This window comes from Podarcis filfolensis (genome assembly GCF_964270895.1).
Source record: "Podarcis filfolensis genome assembly, chromosome: 14".
NCBI classification, from domain to species: domain Eukaryota; kingdom Metazoa; phylum Chordata; class Lepidosauria; order Squamata; family Lacertidae; genus Podarcis; species Podarcis filfolensis.
The window spans coordinates 50161014-50188945 of NC_139616.1; the positions used below are offsets into that span (position 1 = coordinate 50161014).

Sequence of the window (27932 nt, forward strand, 5' to 3'; positions counted from 1 at the left end):
GCAGTTCAAAAGCACGTCAAAGTGCAAGTAGATAAATAGGTGCCTCCAGCAGGAAGGTAAATGGCATTTCCGTGTGCTGCTCTGGTTCGCCAGAAGTGGCTTAGTCATGCTGGACACATGACCCAGAAGCAGTGTGCCGGCTCCCTTGGCCAATAAAGCGAGATGAGCGCCGCAACCCCAGAGTTGCCCATGACTGGACCTAATGGTCAGGGGTCCCTTTACGTATGCAGGGGCAAAGGCAAGAGGGGAAGAAGGCAGGAAATACTGTAGCCTTTCCTGTGACATAGACGCAGTCTAAGAAACATAGAAAGGAGAAGAAGAGCAATGACAGGTCAGCGCTAGAGAGGCATCCATTAATAGTACATCTATTTGCATTGTGTAAACCTCTTATTGCCTTCTATGGTAAAGTGCATTTTTTAAATGAAGTAAAACTTGGGTTCTAAGTAAGTTTTCCGACTCTTGAAATATAAAATACAGCGGTACCTTGGGTTAAGTACTTAATTTGTTCCGGAGGTCCGTACTTAACCTGAAACTGTTCTTAACCCGAAGCACCACTTTAGCTAATGGGGCCTCCCGCTGCTGCCGTGCCGCTGGAGCACAATTTCTGTTCTCATCCTGAAGCAAAGTTCTTAACCTGAAGCACTATTTCTGGCTTAGTGGAGTGTGTAACCTGAAGCGTATGTAACCTGAAGCATATGTAACCCGAGGTACCACTGTATCTGATACCTGACAGGTTCTGGGTGTGAAGCCAAGTGGAGGTTCAGGATTAGGTAGGTCTGCAGTGGTACCCACTAGTTTCTGATGGGTCTGAAAGCCTATTTTGGAGTCAAGCACAAAAGTTGTTTATTTGTGTATAGTCTGCAGGTCAACAACAGCACACACATCCAGCTGGGGTACTGTATGTCCTTGCCCCCTTGTTTTTCTGGGATCTAAAATCAAACCAAGTACAGTCTGGGTCAGGCTGGCAACCATCACTTCAAACCTGCTTTGTTTAAAAAAGAATAAATGGGAAATTTGCCATTGATTTCTAAGGAGTAGGATTGCACCCTTCACCTTGAACTATCGTACATTTTATTAGTCTTGCCGGCCTGTCAGACATTCACTGCATCCAAATGAGCCCTTGGTGAAGGTTGCGAGTGAACATCTCTGTTCTACATAGTTATTTAGCTCTGTTTTTACCATATAATTTCAGCACTTGATATTTCATCATTTTTAACGAAATAGACAGCTGACTTTAACGGTCTGAAATACTGTGACAATCAGGTATGTTTGGAAGAAGGACAACGTTGTCATAAATCCATCTAGCAGCTCCCGAATCACCATGGAGAAAGATGGCAGCCTCACCATCAGCCAGACGTGGTCCGGAGACATCGGAGACTACACTTGCGAAGTCACATCCTCTGGAGGAAATGATTCCAGGGTGGCCCGCTTGGAAGTGATGTGAGTATCCCAGGGGCAGGCAGCTTTGAATGGAACTGCAAGTGGTTGGCACCTCCCTCTCATTTTACTCCACTGCCCCGCAACTTTTGCTTTGTTATAAGAAACACAGTCAGTTCCTTACTTTAGTACAATTGTTTCCAGTGGTATTTAAGCTCCACACTTATGGTGTTTCCAGATCAGGGAAACTGGCTAGCCCAAAGAGCAGATTATGACTGCTGTGGTTTTCCAGACTCCCTTGTATGAGCCTGCTGAGAACATGCAGTTCCAGGTAATTCATTGGGCTGAGTCCCAGGCTTCAAGCCCTGGAGTCCCTGACCGTGGTCTGAATTTGACCAGGGATTTCCTTAGAGAGAGCATTCCCCATAGCAGCCCTACAGTTCTGGGACTCTGCCAACTGGGTTCTCTCACATCACCACAGGCCTTTGGGAAAGATCTGATTCACAACCACACCCAACACCCACCCCATTCTTGCTGGCTTTTACTTGAAGGCTTAAAAAAAATGTTCTGCTTCCTTGTTGGTTTGGAGTTTGTTTTAATTCTGGGCTGGACGTTTGGTTATTTTTTTCTGGCTTTTATTATTTTCCTGGTTTTTCCTTTTTTTGCTTTTTGAGTAATTCATATTTTTGTTTTACACTTGTTTTGTACTGTTTATTTTTATGGAAGCCGCCTTGAGAGAGCTTTTACTCTTCAAGGCAGCATTTAAGCAGGTTTTTAAAAATAATAATGAAATGCTCTGTTGAGACCTATGGAATTGAAAAGGGCCTGCATTGATTGTTCTTTCTTGGCTGAACTGATCCCTAAGCTCTGATGGAAGTAGAATGTGAGTGAGGCAGTCGGTCTTGTTGAGCAAGAGAAGGTGATATTCTAATATGACTGACGCTTAGAGTAAACCTGCGTACTAATATTTTTGGGAAAGCCATCTGTTTCTGCCGTCTGCTTGTACCTAATCTTTTCTTGGAGAAGATGCCTGAGGCTGCTTCTTCAGCCCTGCTGTCTAACGTGCTCATTTCTGATATTTTGTTACATCCATCTTGGTTTCATTACAGCATCACCTCTTCAGTGCCAAGCCTAGATTGAATTCTGTTCTGAAGCCATCCATTTTTACATCCTCTCCTTTGGTTCTTATCCTGGAGTGCATTTTATGCTGCTGGTAGAAATCCAGGGCTGAGGAGAAAATTCCAAACAGATTGCTACCTCCCGTACTTAATTTGTTGTCTCTTGTGCCTCTTTAGGGACTTTGGTGCAAGGATGGGTTTGGCTTTAAAATTGTGACATTGGAGCCAAAAGGCCTGTGTCTGCTGAGAGCGTTTAACTGTGAAAGGCCTCTCCAGCCCCTTGAACTCTTATCATCCTTTGTAATCTCCATCTTCTGGGCAGGGGCCAACCAAGGTCTAAAGTTGGGGTTTTTTACCAGCCTGCTACCTGTGATTATTTTAACTGGAGACACCAGAAATTAAACCTGGGATCTTCTGCAAACCAAGCATGTGTTTTGTCTCTATGCTGAGATTCCTGCCAATGACACCAAACATTCACGGTCAGGGGTCTTCCTTTCTCTCCCACAGCCCACTTCCTTTCCCATAGTTGCTGTTCTTCCCAAACCTCTCAAATGCGAAACAAGTCAGGTGGCAGGAGTCATTCCATGGTCATACACCCCCAAAATGTTGTCTCAGAATCATCATCATGGGCAATTTATAGGAGCATCAGAAAGAAGAGACTAGATGCCAGCATCAGGCAAGCAATGCAAACTAAACACAGTTTGAATGTGTCCATTATTAAGTGAGAGTTAATAATAGTGATTCTCACAGATGTATAGTAACGAAACTCCAAATGACACCCTGTTAAAAAACCATCTTGTTGTGGTTTCCATCTCCATATATTCCTTAAATTGCACTGACTGCCTCTTCCCATTTGTACTTTTTATTTTGCATGCTTCATCTAAGTGAGAACAATCGGAAAGAAGTCAGGCAGAAAGCAGATTATCTTTTCCACACAATAGAGAAGGGTGGTTTTTTTCTTTCTTTTAGTAATTTCCGGCTTTTCTGGTGGGCTGTTATCCAAGAGAGAAAAATTACTCCTATTTCATAACGTACCTGCAATGGGGGAAAACACACACATGTATACACAAACACAAACACATACACAAATCTCTTTCCCCATCAAATGCAATGCATGTCCCTATATGGAACACAGGTTTGAAGTGGCGAGATCCTCAATTTTTCTTTGAGTCAGATTCATAGGCAAATTTAGTGTCATGCAAGTGAAATTGAAATGTCTTCTCCAGAGTACGTTCAAGTTTGTCTCAAATCGTTACTGACAAAAAACTGTAAGGAGGCAAAATTATGAGATATTTTAAGTGCTAATACAGAATGAACATCTATGGAGGGGCTGGAACACAGTGTTAAGAGCACATGCTTGGCATGCAGAAAGCATCAAGTTCAATCCCCAGAATCTGAAGGTGACGTTTGGAAGGTTCCCTGCCTGTAACTGAGAGCAGCTGCCAGTCAGTGCAGATGGATCAATGGTATGATCCTGAAATGTGCTCTGGGTGCGGATTCCTTTGACTTTGATCCTAAATCTGCAGTTAGTGCAGAATGCTGCTGCGGCACAATTGTTGACAGGAGTGAGTGCTTGCCAGCATATAACACCTCTGCTAAGAGAGCTGCTCTAGTTGCCAAACTGCTACCAAACCAGGTTCAAGGTGTTACTATTAGTGCATGAAGCCCTTAATGACTCAGGACAGGTTTACCTGGGAGATCACCTTACCCAAACAGGCTCACTCAAACACTTCAATCTGCAGAACTGGCCCTGTTACAGGAGTCTCAAAACACCTCTTCCACATCTGTCAGAAATCCATCTCCCATGCTTTGGAACTCCCTGCCTCTTGACATCAAACAGGTGCCTTCACTGTACTCCTTTTGGCACCTGCTAATAAACATTTTTGTTTAGGCAAGCCTACCCAGGTTTACATACTTTTTGCGTGTGTTTTGATCTGTGTTTAGCTTATCACTGATTTTTAAAAATCATCTTTTTGTTTTGAGGTTTTTCTTTGTTTTTACAATTGAGTGGTATATACATTTAATGAAATAGATAACATTCCATATAAAGCTGCTTCCTGCAGTGGCATCGTGTGCAGGGTGGGCGGTTTGGCCCAGGTGCCATGTCTGGGGGTGTGTGTGTGTGACAAGAATGCACCCCATGGGGTGCTCGCCCTGCCGCCCCTGGGCACAGCGGCACAAGCAGCCATCGCGCCGCCACAGCCACATGTGGAGGATCCTCCATTCGCGGCTGCAGCCTGAGCACCGTACGGATGGTGGTGGGATGCCTCTGTCACCACTACAGCCGCAAGCGGAGGATCCCACCACCGCCCATATGGCTCTCAGGTGTCGCCAGTGGCAAACCGCTATGTACAACGCATGTGCGGTGTCGCACGCGTGCACTGTGTGTAGCGATGCCACATATGCACTGTACATAGGAGTTTGCCACCGGTGACACTGGAGTGCCATACGGATGGCAGCGGGATCTGTCCGCCGGCGGCAGGAGCTGCTTACGGCAAGCCGTGCCCACCCCCTCCCAGCCTCCCTACCTCCCTGGCTCACCGGAAGTGGCTCCTGCTTTGCCACTTTACAGTGAGCTGGGGAGGGGGACAGACGGACGGACAGGAGCCATGGCTCCCAAGAGGATGAGCTGTGCAGCTTTACCAGTGCCCCGGCAAAGCGTCATAGCTCCCCCCCTTCTCCCGACGGCTCAGGGTACTTGAGAGTCATGGCAGTGGAGGCGCAGAGGCGTAGGAAGGGGGGCCGGACCACCCCAGGTTTCATCCCTGAGATGACATTTGACGCCCACCCGCGACTCCCAAGCCTGCCCCGAGCTGTCGATGTGGGGGGATTGACAAAAAAAATTCCGCACCGGGTACCACCTGGACTTGCTACGCCTGTGGCTTCCTGTGCTAGAGGAAGGGTTGCCTGCCGCAAGTCCCAGGTTCAGCTCCTGGCAGCTCCAGATAAGGCTGGGAAGGGCTGCTGCCTGTGATGCAGGAGAGGCACTGCTGCAAGTCAGTGCAGGCAAGGCTGAGCCAAATGGTCCAGTGGCCTCTGGTTCCTCTGCACAAAGGAGACCTGAGGGACCGAGGACACCTTTCCCCTTTAAAATATCCTCCTGCTGAACCACTTACCGCAAGTCAAACTTCATGGCAGATTTGGCTTAGACAGTCTTTTGTGACCAGGAAGGAAAGCTTTTTCTCTTCTTCTTTTTCAAATTGACAAGGAGGCTTGCTTAATCTCCTTCGCCTTCTTGGTAATCCTCTCTTCAGTCACAGTCTCTCTAATTACCTGCTGTTGGGCTCTTTTTTTCCCTGAGAAATCTTTCCAAAAACATGCCTAGTTTATTTCCCTTAGCAAATAGCTTGCTTTTAGCTAATTTTGTAAGATACTCTGTGGGTGTTTGTTGAGTAAATTTCTTCAGCCATCCTCTGGCAGTCACAAACTGTTTCTCAAACATTAGGGTATTTGTGTCTGCCATGTATCGTTTTTTGAATACCTTACCTTTTTTCCTCCAGCCTCACTACAGCAGTGAAACAGTCCTCTCATGTTTATATAGGAAGGCAAATGGGGACTTTGCCAGAGTCCCAGGAGACTGTCACCAACAGTGTACTGTTTTTGATGGTTTAGAGCTTAGACAAGCGCTGAAGCAAAACTGGTGTGTGTGCGTTTTGCAAATGTTTTTACCACACACATGTGTTTGGGCGATTCTTCACACCATGTTGTAAAAGGATGAGGAACTGTTTAAGAGCATGAAGAAGAGTTTGGCTGGGTCAAGCAAACGGTCTTTCTTGTTTCCTAGAGTAGCCAACTAGATGGCTTCTAAAAGCCCACAAGCAAGACATGAAAGCCAGTTGTTGGTCTCCAGTGGCATAGGTCTCTCAACCTGGAGGTTTCATCATGACTATGACTGGTAAACATTGCTCCATGAATTTGTCCAGTCCTCTTCTACTAGCTAGTGAACATCACCACATTTTGTGGCAGCAGATTCCAGAAATGAATTCTGCTGTTTTTCTCCTTCTCTCATAACGCTTGAACCTGTGGACATCCAATGAAACTGAGAGCTGGAAGATTCAGGACAGATAAAAGAGAGGGTGTCTTCATGCAGCACAGATTTAAACTGCAGAGCTCACTCCCAAAGGAGCAGTGATCACCGCCAATTTGGGTGGCTTTAAAATAGGATTAGACAAATTCACGGGCGAGGATAAGACTATTGGTGGCTGCTAGCCAGGATAGCTGTACTCTGTCTCCACAATTGGAAGCAGCAATGCTTCTGAATGTCAATTTCTGGGAAAGATAGGGAGAGAGAGTGCTCTTGTGCTCAGGTCCTGTTTTCAGATTCCCCAGAGGAATCTGGTTGGCTACTGTGAGAACAAGTTGCTGGACTAGATGGGTCATTGATCTGACCCAGCAGGCACTTCTCATGTTCTTATGTTCTTTCTATCCTGAATCTCCAACAAAGACTGGAGGTGAACGGGCCTTATGAGTCTCATCTCCAGCCCCACCCACTTTGGCCTGAAGCCTGAGGTGATTTGATCGCCCGCATCCTGGTCTGAAGCGGAGCACTTCTTTGCCTTTTGATGGCCTCCCAAATACCTTGCATGGTAGCATGGGAAGTACTCAGTTCCTCTGGTGAGTCCAAGTTTGGGGACATCTTCTGTGAAAGACCCAACACAAGGACCAGACCACACCAGTTTCAGGAGCCCAGTCCAATTTCCCAGCTGGTCATTCAGCAGCCTCTGACTTAGCAATCATTCCTTCTTGGTGTGTGTGTGCAGCTTTGAGGTTTTACCACAATCAACTGGTATATAAATATTGTAAAATAAATAAATTGTTCTGACATAGAAATAGCCCAATATTGATTCCCCCGCCCCCAATCCCACTCTGACATCCAGTTAGTATGCAATAATTCCATTGATGTTTAGAGCAAGGAGATTTTAATTTCTTCCCAATGAAAGATGGACAGAACTGTTCACAATGGTGGTGGTAACTAATTTCTCACCCTCCTCACTCTTAATTTTAGTGTTCTCCTATATGTGACATGGAGTCATTTGTTCAAGAGAGATTAGTAATGGTTAACCTCCACTTTTGTGTACAACGGAGAGACCAATACATTTCCTCGCTCGAGAGGTGCTCTTCAGTTGTAAACGATCCTTTCTGGCAAGAGATGTTTCTTGCATGCTCATTTCCTCTGCCTCCAGGGACTTCTGTATATAAGCATCATCATGTGCTGGCAGTTGCTGAGTTCAGAAGGCAACAGTTCATTGCTCTTATATTTTATGGCCTTAACAAGTTAGTACGGAGGGCTACTTAGCCCCTAAGACCTGTTATGGTTTGCCCTTGCTAGTGTGGACTCAAGGTGACTGCCTATACTGTACACCTGATACAGGAGACAAAATGAGTTTGCTCCAATATATCAGCTCTAATGAGCACACAGTGTACTAATGAAGAGGGATACAAATTCCACAGTTCAAGAACTTCAAATTGATCGATGCTCCAAAATATCAATATTAAAATTTGCAGGGAGTCTTGCAAGACAATCTGCTCAAATCAAATCCTCAACAGGAACTTGCATTTAAACTTGAAGTAACCTAACAGGAATATTAGCTTTTACAGAGTTTCACCAAATGGAGATCAAGCCTGTTTTCTTGATGAGCATAGACAAGCTAGATGTTCAGTGTTTCAGATATCAAGGAGCCTTCTTAAATTTCCACTAAAGGCTAGAATTTGAAACAGGCGGAAACGATTCCCTTCTGTATCAACTGTTTACTTGAGCAAAATGAGAGCAGCCTGGGCTGGTAACTGTAGAGTAGCTTTGAATGGATATCTTTAAAGTGACAGGGAAACAGACCTAGCCAATAAACACATGTACGGTGACAGGCATGTTCATACTTCGTGCTTCTGTAACCACCTGGTGCCTCTGCAAACACCACTTATAGCTGGGATAGTTCAGTTGGTAGAGCCTGTCGGAATCTTTTTCCCAGTGTGGGGCCTGAAGCCATGGCTCCTGAGATCCAGGGGCCATGGTTTCAGGCCCCACACTGGGAAAAAGATTGCTACAGTACATTGCAAGAGGTTGGACTATATGACCCCCATGGCCCCTTCCCAATCCTCAGCTGTATGATTCTATGATCTCTCGCTTTGAATCCACAACTGCATCTTTTGCTCTGCATTGGTTACGTACCATTTATTTATCAATTTATTTATTATTTAAATTTATATACTGCCCTTTCCCCAAAGATCTCGGAGCAGTTCACAAGATGAAAAGCACAAAATAAATAGTTAAAGAAAAAAAAAAGTTCTTACAATTATTAATTAACCTTCTCTTCTCTGTAAGTTCCCAGAGTTAGTTACATATGGAAAAAAATACATTGTAACATTAAAAAACAACAACAAAAAACCCACACTCCAAGATATCATACATTTCTGTTTTGATCAATTTCACCGCTTTCCTGCAGAATCCTGCCAGCACTACAGAATGGCTGGCTTTAACTGGGACGTGACAGATCTCAGTAACATGATCAGTTACAAACAGTATGTGAGTCTTACATTGGGTCTCCTCTGAAGCAAGTAGAAAAGGTCCCTTTCCAGCCATTCTATGCAGTGGAACTTTGCTTGCAAGGAGCACTTCAATCTCCTGCAAGGGCACCAACTATAGGGGGCTCTGGGTGCCCAATCACCCACAAAAAAATGTTGTGGGTGCTTAGCACCCATACCTCAGGGCCCCCAACAAAACTTTCAAGGTCCTGCGAGGTCTCGGAACCTGGTGCTACCAGAAGTCAGGACCTGGTGCTACCGGAAGTCAGTGCAGACATTGGGCTTCCACTGATGTAAGAATACCTTCCTTTTGCTTGATGGTGCAGAAAAGCTTCCCCCATGGCTTGGAGTTTGAGAAAAAGCCCTTTCTGTCATCAACTTCCAGCATCTTTTAATGGAGGACAAGCCCACCCATGGCTGCTAGCCACAAGGGCTATGTTCTCCCTCCACGGCTGGAGGCAGAAGGTCTTTGGAGGCCAGTTCTTGAGGATGGCAGGTGGGGGAGAGGGCTGTTGAGCTCAGGTCCTGTTTGCAGGCTGACCACTGTAAGAGCAGATGGCAAAATGGGTCTTTGGCCTGATGGGGCAGGGCTCTTACGGCCTTATGTTAGCCCAAGCATAATTTTGTTTTTCAGTTTGAGCTATGCAGCCTGATGTGGGCTACATAAACTATGGGCCACAGTTCAAAGTTAATGCAAAATTAAATTCATTTCTCCTCTCTTCGCTTCAACCACAGGAAGGAATCTAAAATTCAGGGCATGCATTTTGCAGCTCTGATTTAAAGCCACATCCCTGGGCTGAAATTGCACTTGTTTATGAATGTGGACTCGTTGTGGTTTTAGACGGTGCTCAGTGTGCAGCAGCTTAATAAATTATGAAAAGAAATGAGTACATTTTTTAATTAAAGAATGTCAAGTACAATTACTGCTTTTTGGTCTGACCAGCCAGGGTCAGCAATAATTGATATTGAGAGAGAACTTCCACTGAGCAGTCCATGACAAATTGCTAGGATGGTTGCTTTTCCCACGCAAGAGATTTGGACTTCACTTTGATGGGAAATGCCAAGAAGCAAAAGATCCGGGTCGTTTTACCTATGAGTAAGTCTCACACAAGACATCAAACAGCTGAGGCAGAGAATGCAAACTTCCTCCCTCAACACCCCACACCCCAATTATCTGTCTATCTATCTGTTGATATATACCTGAATGGTGGGATCATTCCCCGCTGATGGCACCCGAAACCTGCTACTATCTCACTTAAATTCATGATGTAGTCCAAGAGAAGCCCCACCATGTGACTGGGAAGAGTGGGCCACTTCAGGTGACGGGTGCTGGTCTGCCATTAATGGCTAGCAAATGGTTAGTCGTTTGATTTATTATTGAGAGAGAGACAGTGTTGCGCAGCAGTTACAGCATTAGACTGGGATTTGAGAGACCAGGGGTTCAAATCCTGAGACCAGGGTTCAAGCCACCTTTGGATGAAAATGCAATAAATAAAATAAAATATTTTTATTGCAATCTGAGGAGGGGGGGGAGTTAAGTAGGATACATGTTTTTGCAAGCAAATTCCAAACTGACATCTCTAGGTAGTGGTTGGGCAAGAGCCCTGGCCAGGAGCTGCCAGCCAGTGTAGACCACACTAAGATAGATGAACCAATAGTCTGATTTGGTAAAAGGCTCCTTTCTCAGTTTTGCAGTGGGGGCCATAGATCGGGGGTGGAACACATACTTTGCATGCAGAAGGTTCCTGCTTCAATTCCTGGTATACTAGGTAGGGCAGAAACAGACGCCTCTCTGAAATCCTGAACAGCTGCTGCCCGCCAGTGTAGACAGTACTGAACTATATGGACAAATGGACTGACAGCTAAGGCAGCTTCCCCTGTTCTGCTTCAGGCACTGGGACTTGTCTTGTACAGCCTTGGCTGGCTGGAACTCACAGCAAGTCTTCCCAGTGCTTTGAGGCCATAAGCAATATGCCTTACCCATCTACTTCCACATATTTGTGGGTGCTTACTTTTCATAATTTGTGTGTCTGTTTTTAGATATTGTGTGCTTTACTAAATCCTATGTTTTGTTCATTTTACTTTAGATTTTAAGCATTCCATTTAGCACTCCCAAGTGTTTTTTGCAGGCATTTTTCGCTTGGGTGGTTTAGAAAAGAACAGCACCTCTATTTTGTTAGGGATCTACCAGGCTGAGGCTGCAGCATGAATCTTAAATGGTAGCAACCTAAGAGTACGTACAATAATTTTGACTGGGGACTCTTCATGGATGGTGGCAGTGTCTTCTGCTCGCCCGAGTATGAAAAATTCCACTTTAAATCATCTCTCCTCCCCCCTTTCTCCTCAGGCGTTGGTTTCCTATTCATATGTTTTACAGCTATTCCATTACTAAGAACTCGCTGTAAAAAGAATTTATGGGCCAAGTTGTCTCAATTAAAAAAACAAATTTGAAAACTGGCTTTTTTCCCATGTTAAGTAACAGAGCCATTAGCTATTTAAGTGTCAACCTTAGGAATTTCCACATAAATCACCACTGAGAAACCACACAAAAACTCAGCATTGCTCTGATTATTATTATTATTATTATTATTATTATTATTATTTCACTTTTACCTTAAGCTGATCCATTTGTGCCCATCTAATGTCTTAAACATTTGTCTGTGACCTACAGAGTGACAGGTGGACCTCTTCCTTCTTTGCTTTTTGTTTTAATTTCCGGCGCCCTCTTCTCCTCGTCTCCCCACCCTGCTTTCCACAGAGAATTGCCTCACCCACCGCAGAACCTCCTGGCCACCTTGAACGCTTCCTTCAGCCGCAGCGTGGTCCTCTCCTGGGTGCGTCCCTTCAATGGAAACAGCCCCGTCCTGCACTACATCGTCGAGCTGTCTGAGAACAGTAAGTGCGGCGAAACTGATTTTCACCCATTTATGCGAAGACATTTTATTTGGAGTTGTTATTTTCCTCCCTTCCCCTCCCAGGTTAGGCGTGAGAAATCATGCGAAGCCTGGGTATCTGTTTCTTCTCTTGCAAATGTGCATGCGGATTATTAATAATTTTTAAATAAGAAATTTTATTCTAAAAGAACAATCATTTCCCCTGGCAAATGTTCTGCCCCACTGGGGCCTCTAATTGGGAGCTCCCCCCCCCTCAGTCACTGCTGCTCTTCAGACCTGTTGCACATGGCATTATCTTTGACTTAAGAAGCCAGGGCGACTGCCTGGATGTTCACTGCTCAGGAGTGCAATTATGCAGCCCCGGTGTAATCCTGATGCTTGGCTTAGGCTTGTTGTCATGGCAGTCACTCTCATAAAATATAATTGAGCTGGCATTTTCTTATCAGGACTCCCATAGTCCCAGAGTCCAGTGGAAGGCCACCTGCCCTTCTTCACTCTCCATGCATCTTCCACTAAGAGCCTTTTCTTCCCTGTCCCCATCTCGTCTCCTCTCTTGAGGAACACACCCTCTCGCCACCACTGGTAAGGCTTCTCCTTGGGTTCAGCTTATGCTGCAGAGGCATGAAGTCTGCTGCCGACAACCAAGAGGTGAGGAAGTGAGGGCTTCTCCCTCTAATTTTCTGCCCCAGAGTCCTGCTCCTAGGAGCAGGAAAGGGAGGTGGGGCAGGGGTTAGAGCAGAGAAACTGTGGCTGCTACCTCCCTGATTCAACAACAGGTTGGGAGATTCAGGTTTGAAGCAGGCAGCCTTTATTCATGCCTTTGAACCTCCCTGCCTCCTCCTCTGCCCATTTGATCTCCTCTCCCTCCCCCCCCCCCACCAACCATACCACCCTTATTTCTGATGCAGCCTTTGCTTCTCTCTCTTCCTGCCAAATCAAGGTGACTGAGATGGAGAAATGAAGGAGACAGATTCAGTCTAGGAAGAGTGGAGTGTGTGTGTGCATGCAGGCACACACATACATCAGTGGATACATACTTTATCCATGTCTGTAGGGCTTCAAAGTAAATGGAAAGGCTTCATGTTTATTTACATGAATGTTAATTTTTTGGGGGGGGGGGGGAGCTACATCTGGTCTGCTGCCGAGTATCTATTTTAGCCAAGGGCCCTACCTTGTACTTCAATCACTCTGTTGTTTATCTGGCCATGCTCAGCGCGCACACTATGGAATATAAATGCAACCACAATATTCAGGGGCTAGAAAGATGGGCTTCGGCATGCAGTTTTGAGTGGCCTTCAGATGTAATCCAGAATATCAGGCTTTGCAGGAGACTGTCCTGGAAATAGGGATGATACTGTCAACTGGAAAATATAGTAATTCACCTCTAAAAATCTGTAAGAAGCTCAGTCGAGATCTGATAACATCCTACAGAAATTGCTTTGATAATCCTGAAGGGTACGAAGGGATTTTCTGAACTCTCACACGCTGTCAGACAAATCCGTTGATTTTAGCTGATGGCATCGTAATCTACCACAGGCTAGTTCTCTGTGCATAAATTTCACAAAGCTTTTTGTCTGGAAGCACAGAAACAAAAAGGAGATACAGCCTAGGGAAGTACAGAGCCATTCCTGTCAGCGATGCTTTTGGGGAGGGGTAATGGAAAGGGATGCCAGGTGGAGTTTGGATTTCAATCCTGGCTGGTCCTGGACTCCTGTGGCAACCCTAGGCGAGTTGTTGTGTCTTGGTTTGTGTTCATCATCTGCAAAGGAAGGAATGGTTCACTGTGTTGTATTTCATACAGGGCAGTTATTGTAAAAATCAGTGGGTTGTTGACCGTGCAAGACTTTCCACCACAGAAATGGTCACTGGCTAGCAGTACAGGGAAACTGATGCTCTCAAAACTACAAACAGAGAGGGCACACAGGACTGCACTCTAATCCTCTAAACATTGGGATGGATTAATAATGATACGGTCTGCAGTGTAGACAACTTTGCTTAACTTCCAGCCTTCATGAATGCCATTCTAGGAGAGAGGCAAGCATCCTCATCCTAAAATCGAAGATCAGCAGGCTCTGAGTCAGCTGCAGTATTTGCCCTGCAGGCTTTATCCTGACAATCGTTTCAAAACCTGCCTCCTCCTCCTACATTTTAGCCTTTGCGTTTTAGCCTCCTGCATTTTAGCCTCTGTGATTCACATGGAATATATGCATCCCATCTAGGGCAAGGGGAAAGAGGGTGGAAACAAACAGCCCAAGTAAGCCCTCAAAATGACTGTCCATGGATGGCTATTCAATACAATCGGTAGATAGAGGTGGTAGAACTCTGGATTTTGCCACTTCAAACTGCAAGTGAGGAGCGCCATGTTTTTGCATGCTCCCCCATTCTGTATTTTTATTTTAAAAAACCTCTTTCATCTAGTGAACTAGCACATCAGTTTATGCTAAGCCTTTCTCATTGACATACTAGTTTTCTATACACATAGATTTTTTAAACATAAGCATTAAGAACTGCAACACCCTAAAGCCTGAAGTGGAAAAGCCCAGAACTTCATCATCTCTGTGGGCTCAGCTAGATTGCTAAAGAAAAAGCGTTTTATATGTGTTTTATATGCGATATAACACTGTGACAACAGATGGCACTGTGGGGTTCCATTTTTGCCCACTCGATTTCTCAATATAAAGGTTACAATGCATTTTTCTTAAGCACTTCTTTGCTGTGTCTAGATCCAGCCTGTGTCTCATTCTGTGGAGTGTGTGAAATGATTATTAGCATTTGAAGGGGGGGAACTGCTTAATTCTACTAGTCAAAGGAAGTAGGAAAAGCATCAAATACTCTGTTGTACATGTAGCTGTTCCAAGGAGAAACCAAGGCCCTGCATTGTTTGGTGTTTGGTGTTCCTCATATAAAGACCCCAAGTTTGTAGCTGCCATTCTGCATTTCCCTAATTTCATTTAAATATTAAACCTTTCCTGCTATTAACAGCCCAACTGGTGGTAGGAATATGTAAGCACTTCCTTTCTCATGTGTCTTCAATCACCTGTGAAATGCTACAACACTACGGAAACTGCCTGTGTGTTCGTGTGTAAAAGAAGAGCATGTTTGGCAGCATGCAACCCGAGAGCGGGGTTAATGCTTTCATCTTTTGTTTGCTGGTGTAGATTTCCTGGCCCCTGCTCTATGCTCTAGGGCAGACTTTGTGTCAGTTTTATGCCAGCATCTTTGTGTGCGGCTATACTTGCTATTACACAAACCGTCACTTTTGTCTCTGCATCCAGAAGTTCCTTTGTCCTTTCAGTCAAAAATTGCTTTCAGTGCTTCTGCTTGTTCTTTTGGTGGTACAGGTGCCTTTTCATATATTTTAACTGCTGCTAGTTTTTACATATGCTTCCCCCAAGCTCATTTGCTTATATTTGTAGCTGTTTAACTGTCAGCAGTGGTGCAATATGTGTTATGCATCCTAATCCCAGTTTATGGGAGCCTCTGCATGACTTTTTTCCAGTTGCTAAGGGTGTATTGCAGGCACAATGCTGTAAAGTTTTAATACTGTGAGGGGTTTTCATCAAGAAGCCTAACAGGAACTTGTTTTTATAATGTGTGCCTGTTACCTTGCTGTGTCCTCAATTTGTTCACTGGTTCTGTTGAGGACAGAATGCTTTAATAAGACCAGTAGCACCCGTTGCCCTGGATGTGCAGGTAGCCTGAGATTTCATAACGTTTGCTATTTGTTGCCAAAGAAGGTAGTTTAGCAAGTCCAAATCTCAGAGGACTAATCGCTTGCTGCCTGGACGACTTGACCTGACACAGCGTTTTTCCTTCAGTGCCATTCAGCCAAGAGCTTGTCCGCACTTCTTCTTGTCCTGCTGCCTTCCCCCAGGGAAAACTGCTCTTTAGCATTCCGTCGGAGCAAATGGCAATTTGGGTTTTCTCCGGATTAACGTCTGCTCTGATTTAACACTAAGGAGTGAGCTTTCCCTGGGAAAGGAGTGTGGAGCAAAGGGGAAACCACTCGGACCCATGGCTAAAAAGCATAGGTCAAGTGGTCAGTCGCTTGGACCAGTGTTTTCTAGACACAGGGCACGTGGAAGTGTGGATGAGCCTTAAGAAAAAGGTAAACATAGTATTAGGGAGACTGTCAGGCTGGGCGATGGGCAGCAGTTTAGAGCCAGGAGTCCAGAGTCAGCTGTGAGCCTTCAGAAGAGAAGATTAACCAAGGCAGTAGGACCACAGAACAAGCCAGGAGTCATAGCCAAAGAGCAGGGCCAGAAATTGCTGCCATCAACATTATATGCCTCGCTCTGTTGGCATTTTTGCCTCTTCTTCAGTTACAATTGCTTGTTGTTACTGCTTCACCCGCAAGGCAATAAAAGCTGAATGGTCCAGAAAGGTTGATCCGCGCAGGCTGGCCATCCTTTTTTTTATTGCTAATACTCACTTTCCAGCTATGCTTCTTCAGCTGCAGGATTTTGACTATTCCTATTCTTTTCCTGTTATCAATTTTCCCCTTCCCCAAACAGATCCAGGAATAAGCTGATTTGACTATGAAAAAGCGGATTTCTTGAACAACCCATGAGGTTTCCAAAAGAAAGCCTCTCTCCCTGCCCCTCTCCTTTGTCTGACTGTGGTCCTGGCCAGGCTCTAAGCTCTCATGGGGGGGGGGGTCTGTTCAGACCTTGAACAGAGCACTTGGCAAAAGCTAGTTGAAGGAACACCATAGGAGGGGTGTTGCCAGTTACTCCATGCCCTACCCTTGGTAGCCTTATAAGAAGCTGTTGCAAGAGAGAGACTGTGAGCAACATCATAGGAAGGGGGTTTCTCGCACCATGTTGAAACTGTCAGGCTGTCTTGTTACCTTTACTGTTGTCAGAAGGTGGGAAGTTGTTGATTTTGCTATATTTATAGCACTGAAATGTTTTAAAATATTGATATATTTGGCTTTTTTTAACTTTTATTGATGCAATACTTACAAACACAAACCAGAACACTAAACAAACTTATTATACATAGATACATGCACCTCTCAACTTAGATTACAAAAAAGAAAACAAACCTACAAACTAAACATACAGACATAAATTTTGACTTCCCTCCACCTATATGTGGCTTCCTTCGTTTCTTCTCTTCTTTTCGCTGTGTTATCAATATTATTTTTGACTATCTCATCTTATACCCATTTCTTCTTAATTTTTCACTCTATTTTACTGCTATTTTGTTTTTTATTATGGTATCATGAAATTGTTCCTGGGTCAATTTTAATTGTGACAGTCTTGTGATTTTGAGATATTTTCCAGTTTTCTTTCTTGTAAGCTGCTGTGAACTTTTTGTGGAAAGGCAGCATACAAACAAAATTATGAATGGATGGGTGGATGGATGACAAGTTAAAGTCCGACACTGAAAGGGAGCTTTTGCTTCAGCAAAGTGCAAAAGACTTCCAAGGACTGAATGAGTCCTGCTCTTGGCCCCAGCCTTCTGCCTGTGCCCTTAAAGTGCCATTCTCTTATTTCATAGCCTTTGGTTTCTGTGATGGGGTATGTGTGATGGGAGTGAGTCTTCCAAATTTCAGGAGTCCAACAAAGCAGCACCCTCTGACCTTGAAGGATTTGGACTGGGCTGGCGGTGATTGTTTGAAAGGCCTCCCCACCCCCCAGATCATCCTATGGGCTCTCCAGAGCACCATCCCCATTCAGTCAATTTTGAGCGGCAGCAGCACACCAAGGAGAGAAATAATGAGGAAGGAGAATTTCCTCCCCCTCTTTCTGTTGCCCTGCCATGCTTTAGAGCCCATTGGGGACTCCAGAGCAGTGCCCTCTGAGACTGGAAGTCCTTCCAAGAGACATCTGCACACTCTACTGATTTTGAAAAAAAGAGTGGGAATGGGGACCCTTCTATGGCCTAGATATTGATCTTAGGCTTTCTGGGGAGGGATTTTAAAAGCACCCCCTCTCCTTTGAATCATAGGATTGTAGAGTTGGAAGGGACCTAGAGGGTCATCTAGTCCAACCCCCTGCAATGCAGGAATCCCACCCAGAGCCATCTCTGAATGGGCTAGAGCCACCAGACTTCTGGTTCACAGCCAGATGCATTGACGCATTGCACCAGAGGAGAACCTTTGAGTTGGCTCTTAAGAACCATTGGAGTTCCTATGCAAGCCAACTTTGGACAAACTCTTGCAACACTCTAAGGCAGTGGTGGCCAAACTTGGCCCTCCAACTGTTTTGGGACCACAGTTCCCATCATCCCTGACCACTGGTCCTGTGAGCTAGGGTTTATGGGAGTTGTAGTCTCAAAACAGCTGGAGGGCCAAGTTTGGCCACCACTGCTCTAAGGCAACCAAAGGAAGAAGCAAAGGTGGCCAGTCATCTAATTCAGGTGGCGAGACATGGAAGATTCTTGGTGGGTACACCTGATCACATGGATAGTTCAGTCAGTAGAACACAAGACTCTTAATATCAGGGTTGTGGGTTTGAACCCCACATAGGGCAAAAAATAATAATCCTGCATTGCTGGGGCTGGACTAGATGACCCTCATGGTCCCTTCCAACTCTACAATTCTTTCATTCTATGACTCCTGTTTTCAGCCAGCCATGTGGATTTCACTTCACATCCTGATGTGACCTACAGATATACCCCAACCAATCTTATTGGGGAATCTTTTTTTTCTCGGGACTTGAATTTCATATCAAATGCTGTAGTGTCCATCCACAGTAGGATGTTATGTTTTTGAAAACTGACAACTGAAAATGGGAGCTATTTCAGATAGTGTGAGCTGCAGCAAAAAAAGAGAGGACAAGTACAGCCTGAGAAATGTATTCTAGGGTAGCTTACGCAAAATGAAAGATTAGCACTGTCTGTTCAGTATAATGGAGGCTTATTTAATAGCTTGACCTGTTGTGTCTGTTGTCACTGCAGCGCGGAGCTTCTCTGGGCTCTCTGTGTCAGGCAAGTGACAGTAATCCCCAGAGGAAGGCGAAGGGGGTGTTGACATTTTTATGGAATGTTTCCTATTCTGGGAGGAGGCTGGAAAAGGGCAACCAAATGGATCCAGCATGTGAAACTCTCTTGTCCTTTTTATACAGTGCAAGAAGCCGCTTTGCCATTCAGCTTTCTTCTTTTCCTTAAAGGCTTAAGGGAGGAGCAGCCTTTGAAAAGGTTTAGTTTGATTGTCAAGAGGAGGATTGCTATTTAAATTTTAAAGGTACTCTGCGAACTTGCTCAATCCTTGGCTCCACGAGAAAGCAAATCTTCCCCCTCCAACCACGTTTTTCTGTGCAAAGCAGAGTGCCCAGGAGATGAATAGGGTTCGTTTATATTAGTTTTCTGTTTAATCTCCTCTTCCTGCCAGATCTTTTATCTTCTACCAGGAGAAGGGAAGAAGAATAAATAAAGTATTCTACAGATGCAGCATATAAACAGAGCACAACCCTAAGCTGGTAGAGAGATTAATAGGCTCCATTGTTGAATCAAACTGTTCACTAGATCAAGTGGCTTGGGTTAAGCACTCTCAAGTGGTGTTTACAGTTGAGGTTAATGGATGAAACCAAATTGCTCCATGAAACAATTAGGTCACCTATGGACATTTAGCATTCTAGTTAGAAGGTGGTTGTTGTTGTTATTGTTGTTGTTGTTGTTGTTGTTGTTGTTGTTCTTCTTCTTCTTCTTCTTCTTCTTCTTCTTCTTCTTCTTCTTCCTCTTCTTCTTCTTCTTCTTCTTCTTCTTCCTCCTCCTCCTCCTCCTCCTCCTCCTCCTCCTCCTCCTCCAAGCTATTTATTAGTTTAGCCTGGCCTTAGTTTCTCTTTCCTATTCATTTTTGTTCATTCTTTAGTCACCACACAACACACATTATTTTGATTCATAAGAGAACAACTGTGAAAGACAAACAAATGGTGGTGAAAGGAGGGGTCTCCTCTATTATTGAGTGGGTGGGGATATTAACATCTTTGCTATATTCCATCTGTGATTCACATAGCATTGGGTCTCATCCAGCTCCTGCAATCAACCAGTAGCTCTCCCACATTTTGCACACACACACACACACAAAAGTATGTGTCCTTAGGATTGAAACTTAGCCATGCTTTAAGTTTTTAATATGCATGTATGAAATGGGCTCCAGGATTTGATACAAAGGCCATGAGGAGAAAATCCATCTTGAGTCCTACATGAAGGGAGACATTGAATTTAATTCCATGAGTAGAGCATCCCTAATATGTAGGTCTACTCCCGAGCAGGACTAGCATTGTTTCTTTGATTGTTTCTCTTTCAGCAGCTTTCCAGGGGTGTTTGGAAAACAGCATTTTGGTTCAGTGCTGTGATTTACTAGAGAATAACTTGGTCCAATAAATCCAGATAGCTTTGGTGCACACACATCATTGAATCACAGCTATCACAGATACAGGGAAATCTTTTGTCAGGCCAGCTTTTTTGTTGATGGCTTCCTGCAAGTTTCCAGGCTTCCTTGCACTCTTTTTCAAGTGACAGCCTCCCCTAATATTCCTGGTTCCCACTGTGCCAGAAATTGGACTTTCTCCCCCCAAAAAACCCTGTTACAATAAATATATTTTGAGATGCAGCCTTCATAACTCAGCTGGCAGACTATCCTAGTGGAAGTTAACTTGTTCTTGTTCTTGTTCTTGCTAGCAAAGCTCTGAATTAGTGATGCTGGTGTGACGTTCCCCCTGTACAGTTTCTCGTCATTATTGCACAGTCATTGACTTCACCCTAGCAACCACAAAGAGCAGAAATAGAAGACTGTGATGCCTGGATGTGATGCCATTTTCTTTAGATGGAATCTCTGAAGTTGCTTGATTATTGCAGAATGAAACATGAATGAAACATGAAAAGAGCTGGTATTACCTTTTCACAAAATGCTATTTTACGTTTTCAAATCAGTTTAGTGCTGGGGCTCCAGAAGGTAGAGTAATTCCTTGGCCCTTTTTGTGAAGATTCTGGGCGGCCTGGAACATCTCCTGAAAATGCACTGCTACTGCAGAGAATGTTTGCCTCTTTTCACACCAGCCATTATACCTCTGCCCCTGCACCCCCAATGTGCCAGTTTTGTGTTTTCATTTTGCCCTTGCTTAGAGATCTCTTCTCTTTCACAATGTGATCTTAGCCAGTCAGGACCATGAAAATGAGGGTGTCAGGGGCAAAACTAGGGTTTCTTTCACTTGGGTCAAAGACCCTGACCCAGTTTAGCATTCCCCACATGCATTTGCACACACACACACACACACACACACACAGGCTGGAGCCTCAATGGTACCCCTCTGGAGGCTTCACCTGGGACAAAAAAAACCTGGCTAACCCCTCTCCCCCTAGCTATGGCTCTGAGGATGTCACAACAGCATCCATGTAGTCCCAGAACGTGAAGGTAATTGAAGCTTGTTCTTGTCAATATTTCCTGAATAGGGAATTAGTTTCCTTCTGTTTGTGGTGATCCCTGAAATGTCACTGAAAGCCAAGAGTCCCTTCTGATGCTGATGAAAGAAGTTGTTTCTTCTTCCCACCTCTCAGATTTAAAGGAGGGCACTTCTCTTTCTCACATGATTTGCATTTTCATTCCTCTGCAGCAAACTTTCTAATGCCATGCTGGAAATGAAGAAACTCAGTTTGTGAGACACAGAAATTGTCAGTGAGGCAGCTTACATTGGTGGTGGGCAGAAGCTGGTAGATCAGGATCTACTGGCAAATCTCTGGATGATTTGCAGTAGGTCAGCAAGGACTTCTTACGCCCAGTTGTTTAGCAATAGCAACAACAGGACGACTTTCACCACCTAAATTAGGTTAGTGAAATGAAGGAAGTTAACAAGGAGTGATTTTTTTGTGCAAAATTATTGTGAGCTCACTCCAAATTCCTAGTCTGTGAATGTGCTCAGTGGCACCCTGTTCTAAAACGGTAATTCTTTCGCACCTGGCTCTAGTTGGCGCCCCCGGGTTTCTCCGTCCTCCACCAGTCACGGACTGTGGGCCGGGGGGGAGGGGTGGCATTATTAATCCAGGAAGATTGTCCTTTCAGGGCTCTACCATCGCCATCGATCCCCGGCATTGAATGTGTTGGCCTAGTGTGGGGCTCCGAGGAGAGCTTGGCTGTCTGGCTGGTGTACCGGCCACCTAGCTCACCAGCAGCCACCCTGTCAGGCCTATTGGAGGCGGTGGCCAGCTGGGCCTTGGAGTTCCCTAACCTATTGGTATTGGGGGACTTCAACATCCATGCTGATGCCACTCCCTCCTCACAGGCTCTGGACCTGGTGTCTTCCATGGTGACACTAGGGCTCTCCCAGTTTGTTTCGGGCCCCACACATCAAGCAGGCCACACGCTGGATTTGATCTTTGGCGTAGTTATAGATGTGATCATGTCTCCTTCGATGAAGGTGCCATGGTCTGATCACTACGCTCTGAAAGCCAGGATTGACTTTCGACCCCCATCCTGCTTAGGTGGCGAGCCGATTTGGGCTCGCCCGCAGAGGCTGATGGACCCTGATAGATTCCGCCAAGCCTTGCGGGACCTTGCTCCCCCTGGCGACTCAATGACTGAGCTTGTTGAGGGCTGGAATATCCAGCTCCTGGCAGCCATCGATGAGATCGCACCTAAGCGCCCTCTGCGACCCCGCAGAAACCGGGCTCCCTGGTTTACTGAGGAGCTCTGGAAAATGAAGCAGGACCTCAGATGGCTAGAGCGAGTATGGCGGGGTGCCCGTGACGGAGCCTCAAGAACATCTTATAGGGCTTTTATGAAAACCTACGAGATGGCAGTGAAGGCTGCTAAGAAGTCTTACTTCTCGCCCTCCATTGCATCCGCTAGCTCTCACCCGGCGCAATTATTTAGTATAATCAGGTCTTTAACGTCCCTTGAGGGACAGCCAAATTTAAATAACAATTTGACACACAGCTGTGAGGCATTTGCGAGCTTTTTTGCAGAGAAGGTCTTGTTGCTCCGCCATGACCTCCCTGCCAATTTGGATACAATAAAGGAACTGGAGGCCCCTCGACTGTCCTCAGGTCCAGTACTGGACCACTTTGACCGGATATCCCCAGCCGATGTGGACAGACTCCTCCGAGCTGGAAAGCCCACCACTTGTCCTCTCGACCCGTGCCCGTCTTGGCTGATTAGAGCGTGTCCAGACGAGGTGCGGGCCCTTCTGGGGGATATCATCAATTTGTCCCTTGGCACGGGGACATTCCCAGGGGAACTGAAGGAGGCAGTGGTGCGCCCGCTCTTAAAGAAAACATCATTAGATCCTTTAGATCTATCCAATTACTGCCCGGTTTCGAATCTTCCGTTCCTGGGTAAGGTGATTGAGAGAGAGGTTGCTGAACAGCTTGGTGGGTTTCTGGATGAAACATCAGCTCTGGCTCCATTCCAGTCTGGCTTCCGCGCTGGTCATGGGACCGAGACGGCTCTGGTTGCCCTAACAGATGATCTTCGTAGACAGCTGGATTGAGGCAGGTCGGGGCTGCTGATTCTTCTAGATCTGTCAGCAGCTTTCGACATGGTCGATCACGAACTCCTGGACCACCGCCTTGCCGACGTGGGGATCCAGGGCACAGTCCTTCAATGGCTGCGCTCGTTTCTCTCTGGTCGGGGACAGAGGGTGGCGCTTGGGGGGGAATTGTCATCGTGCCACTCCTTGGTGTGTGGAGTGTCCCAGGGTGCGATACTCTCCCCGATGCTTTTCAACATCTTTATGCGCCCCCTCGCCCAGCTTGTCCGGAGTTTTGGGCTGGGTTGCCATCAGTATGCCGATGACACCCAACTCTATCTGTTGATGGGTGGCCATCCTGACTCGGCCCCAGACACACTGACCAGATGTTTGGAAGCTGTGACTGGATGGTTACGTGGGAGCCGGTTGAAGCTAAATCCTTCAAAGACAGAGGTCCTGTGGCTGGGACGGGACAATATGGGATTGAGGGGGCAACTCCCATCTCTTGCGGGGGCGCAATTAGTGCCAGCACCGTCCGTTAAGAGTTTGGGTGTAATCTTCGACACCTCCCTTTCCATGGAGGTGCAGATTGCAGCTATAACAAAGGCGGCATTTTTCCATCTCCGCCAAGCTAAGCAGTTGGCTCCTTACCCCTCTCGCCCTGACCTAGCCACTGTGATCCACGCGACGGTCACCTCCAGACTGGATTATTGTAACTCGCTCTATGTGGGGCTGCCCTTGAGACTGACCCAGAAACTCCAGCGGGTGCAGAATGCTGCAGCGAGACTCCTTACGGGGTCTTCGCTGCAAGATCACATTCACCCGGTGCTATACCAGCTGCACTGGCTCCCGGTGGAGTACAGGATCAGGTTTAAGGTGCTGGTTTTAACCTTCAAAGCCCTATACGGCCTAGGACCCTCGTACCTACGGGACCGCCTCTCCTGGTATGCCCCACAGAGAAACTTACGGTCTTCAAATAAAAACATCTTGAAGGTCCCAGGCCACAGAGAAGTTAGGCTGGCCTCGACTAGAGCCAGGGCTTTTTCGGCTGTGGCTCCGATCTGGTGGAACACTCTGTCACAAGAGACTAGGGCCCTGCGGGACTTGGCATCTTTCCGCAGGGCCTGCAAGACAGAGCTGTTCTACCAGGCCTTTGGCCAGGGCAGCCTGACTCCCTCCCTCGGCAAACTTCGCGGAGCTCTGGCCCAATGGTTGCCAGTGGCTTGATTTGAATTAATTTTATAATGAATGATTTTAGAGTGTTGTTTGTGCTGTACTTTTGTACTGTTTTATTGTTGTTAGCCGCCCTGAGCCCGGCTTCGGCTGGGGAGGGCGGGATATAAATAAAATTTATTATTATTTATTATTATTATTAGTTGGTAGATCTTGGGGTTTTAGTAAAGAAATACAGTGGTACCTTGGTACTCGAAGGGCTTGGCTCCTGAACAAATCAGCTCCTGAACACCGCAAACCCGGAAGTAAGTGTTCCAGTTTGCGAACATATTTTGGAAGCCGAACGTCCTACACAGTTTCCGCTTGAGTGCAGTAAGCTCCAGCAGCCAATTACAAGGCACGCCTTGGTTTTCGAACCGTTTCGGGATTCGAATGGACTCCCGGAACAAATTAAGTTCGAGAACCAAGATACCACTGTAAATAAAATTGACAAACCTAAAGTGGGCCCATCCCTGACTATACTATCAAGAGTATATTTCTTTGGAGAATACATTCTCAGAGATGCTTAGGCTAAATAACATACTCAAAGTATGTCACACACACACACACACACACTTTGAGGTATGCAGAATCCCCAGGAAAATCTGCATTGAGGCTTGCAGCAGTGAGCTGATTTGGCTGAGAAAGTCACAGTTCTATACCTGCATGAAAGCTGAAGAGGGAGATATTCCAAGCTCACTTTGAATTTCATTAGAGGCCTTCAGCCAGAGCTGCTCCTGGGTGTGGCGCTCTGAATGGGCTGCCAAACAGATGGGTTGAGAAATACACAGCCCATCTGTCCTTATCATGCTCATTTCCTCCTTTATTAAAATGTTAATGAATATAGTTTTTATTTATTATGCGGTGACATGTGCAGCAGCATCCCTTTTCAGTGGAGAAATGCTCAATCTGCTTAACCATGTGGTCTGGAGAGGGGCTTCTTCCTCTCCCAGACATAAACTTCTCATCGCAGAAGTTCCTTGCAAAGTTAAGAGAATGACTGTCGAGTCTGAAACAGCTTTCACACCTGGTGGGAATTGGAAAGCAACCAGTTTTTAAAGCGGGTAGGAAATAGAGGATATTTGAAAAGCTCATATAAATCTGTGGTACATCCAAACTTTGAGACCAAGGAATGCATCTTGATAGTCAATTCCAAATGGCACAGCTGAACTGTTGTTCATCAGTAAATATATATACATACATCTCAGTGATGGCCACCAATTTGGATAGCTTTAAAAGAAGATTGGACAAATTCATGGTGGAGAAAGCTATCAATGACTGCTAGAAACAAAGCCTTATAAAAAACGGTTGAGGGATTTGGGGGTGTTAAATCTGGAGAAGAGGAGACTGAGAGGTGATACAATAGCCATTTTAAACAATCTGAAGGGTTGTCAGGTTGAAGATGAAATACGCCTATTTTCTCCTGCTCCAGAGGGGAAGACTCAAAGCAATGAATTCATATTACAAAAAGGAGATTCCAGCTAAACATTAGCAAGAACTTTCTGACAATAAGAGCTGTTTCACAGTAGAATGGTCTCCCTCGGGAGGTTGCAGACTTTCCTTCACTGAAGGTTTGAAAGCAGAGGTTGGATAGTCATCTGTCAGGGATTCTTTGGCTGTGTTTTCTGAGGGTTGGACTAGAAGACCTTTGGGGTCCCTTCCAACTCTACCATTCTATGATTCTTTGATGGCTGTGCTCTGCCTCCATGCTCAAAAGTAGTATGCCTTTCGGAATACCAGTTACTGGAACCTCACCCCCCAGGGTGATGGGAGTGCTCTTGTTCTCAGGTCTTGCTTCCGAGTTTCCTAAAGGCATCTGGTTGGCCACGATGAGAACAGGATGCTGAACTAGATGGGCCTTTGGCCTGATCCAGCAGCCTCTTCTTATATTCTTAGGTTCTTACTATGAATAGCACCTAACAATGTGACATAAGAACAGGTCCTTGCCCACACATGCACCACCTTTCAACGGGATGTTTCCATGATTCAAAGTGGTTGTTTCTTTTCAAAGAACGAATAAAGCAAACACAGTTAAAGCTGGAGGTGAGGGCTAAGGATTCATTCCGAAGACTTCAAGAAGTAGTGGGTCTTTGAGTGAAGATCAGAAGCAAGAGAGAAAGCGGTGGCGTTAAGTTGGCATTCTGAGAATGAAATGACTGTTTTAAGTAACAGTTCTGGGAGCGAGATTATGGGGAAAGATAACAAAAGGAGTTAGTATTGCAGGATTCTTCCCACATAGGGTGAGTGTAAGGGCAGCTTTTCACATTATGTTTTGAAAATGCAAGTGCTCTTCATGACACACTTCCACAGTGAAAATAGTTTAAGTGTTGCTTGATGGGTGCAATCATCTTGTGCTGTTGGCTCTGAGTGCCTTTCTGCAGTTTGTGTGTGCAGAATTTTGGCCTGGTCAGGGTTGCATTGCATGGCTGAGCAAAGGATGGGTGGCCCTGGCTTGGTTCTGGGGATATGTAGTTCTCTGAAAGCAAGAAATCTCTAACAGTAAATTTTCCACACCAACCTGCAATTCAAAGGATTATTTGGGGGAAGCAATTGCAGTTAAACGGCATATCGAACCATTATGGACAAAAATCCACTATGGAAAATCACATAAAGCCATTACTATGGAGAAATACTGAACTTCTGTGCCCCTTTCAGAATTGTGTTGTATGTGAAGGTTATGCACATGAAAGTCTGGTTCTTATATTGCATTTTCAGCTATGTTCAGACATGGGTATAACATGAAGGAGAGAGCTCATATCTTTAAGAGGTAATGTCAGAAAAAGCCTTAAGAAGATTATGGTTCTTCAACTTAGAAAAGACTACAGCTAAAGGGAGGACACGATAAAAGGTATATAAAATAATTACAAGGTGGATTAACAGGTTAATTTTAATTGGATGTTAATCTGTTCCTTTATGAAAATGTGTTCATTGCTGCTGATGGTGTTGCTGTAAACATAGCTGTCCAAGCAAAGAATGAGAGAATGCTATTTTTTTCTGGAGAATAAATTATGTCTCTGCTAATTCAATACAACCCGTTACCTTGATTAAATATCCGGAAAGTATCCCTTTTATTAAGCTGCTTCCATATTTATTTTAATAAGTTAATCAGTTGATTAATTGGTTGAAAGTAAGACTATTCATTGACTAACAGTCCAACTCTAAGAGCATTTACTTGAAAGCAAGAGCCATTGATTTGAACTGAGCTTGCTTATTCTCAGCAAATAGGGGTGGGGAGAATAGTGGGTGTGAAAAAATGCAAATATTCTCAGAACTGGCATGTTTTCTCCAGATATTTCAGACCCTTTCCATGCCTTTATCTTCATAGTAATCAATGAGGCTAAATAGTTTGAGGCCAAGTGTCCTGGATTAATGGTTCTAGGGACTGAGAAAGCTTTGAC

General features: G+C 45.2%; 1 protein-coding gene across 8 annotated transcripts in view; it reads left to right on the plus strand.

Moving 5' to 3' along the window:
- The window catches only part of SDK1 (sidekick cell adhesion molecule 1), a 575941-nt gene that overhangs the window by 368410 nt on the left and 179599 nt on the right, over positions 1–27932 (plus strand). For 6 of the 8 annotated variants that reach the window (XM_083585530.1, XM_083585534.1, XM_083585535.1 and 3 more), the window contains 2 exons: positions 1264–1440; positions 11773–11909. In XM_083585530.1, coding sequence (XP_083441656.1) covers positions 1264–1440; positions 11773–11909 — 314 coding nt within the window. The remainder of the gene's footprint in view (positions 1–1263; positions 1441–11772; positions 11910–27932) is intronic. The other 2 variants (XM_083585532.1, XM_083585533.1) reach the window with 2 other exon arrangements.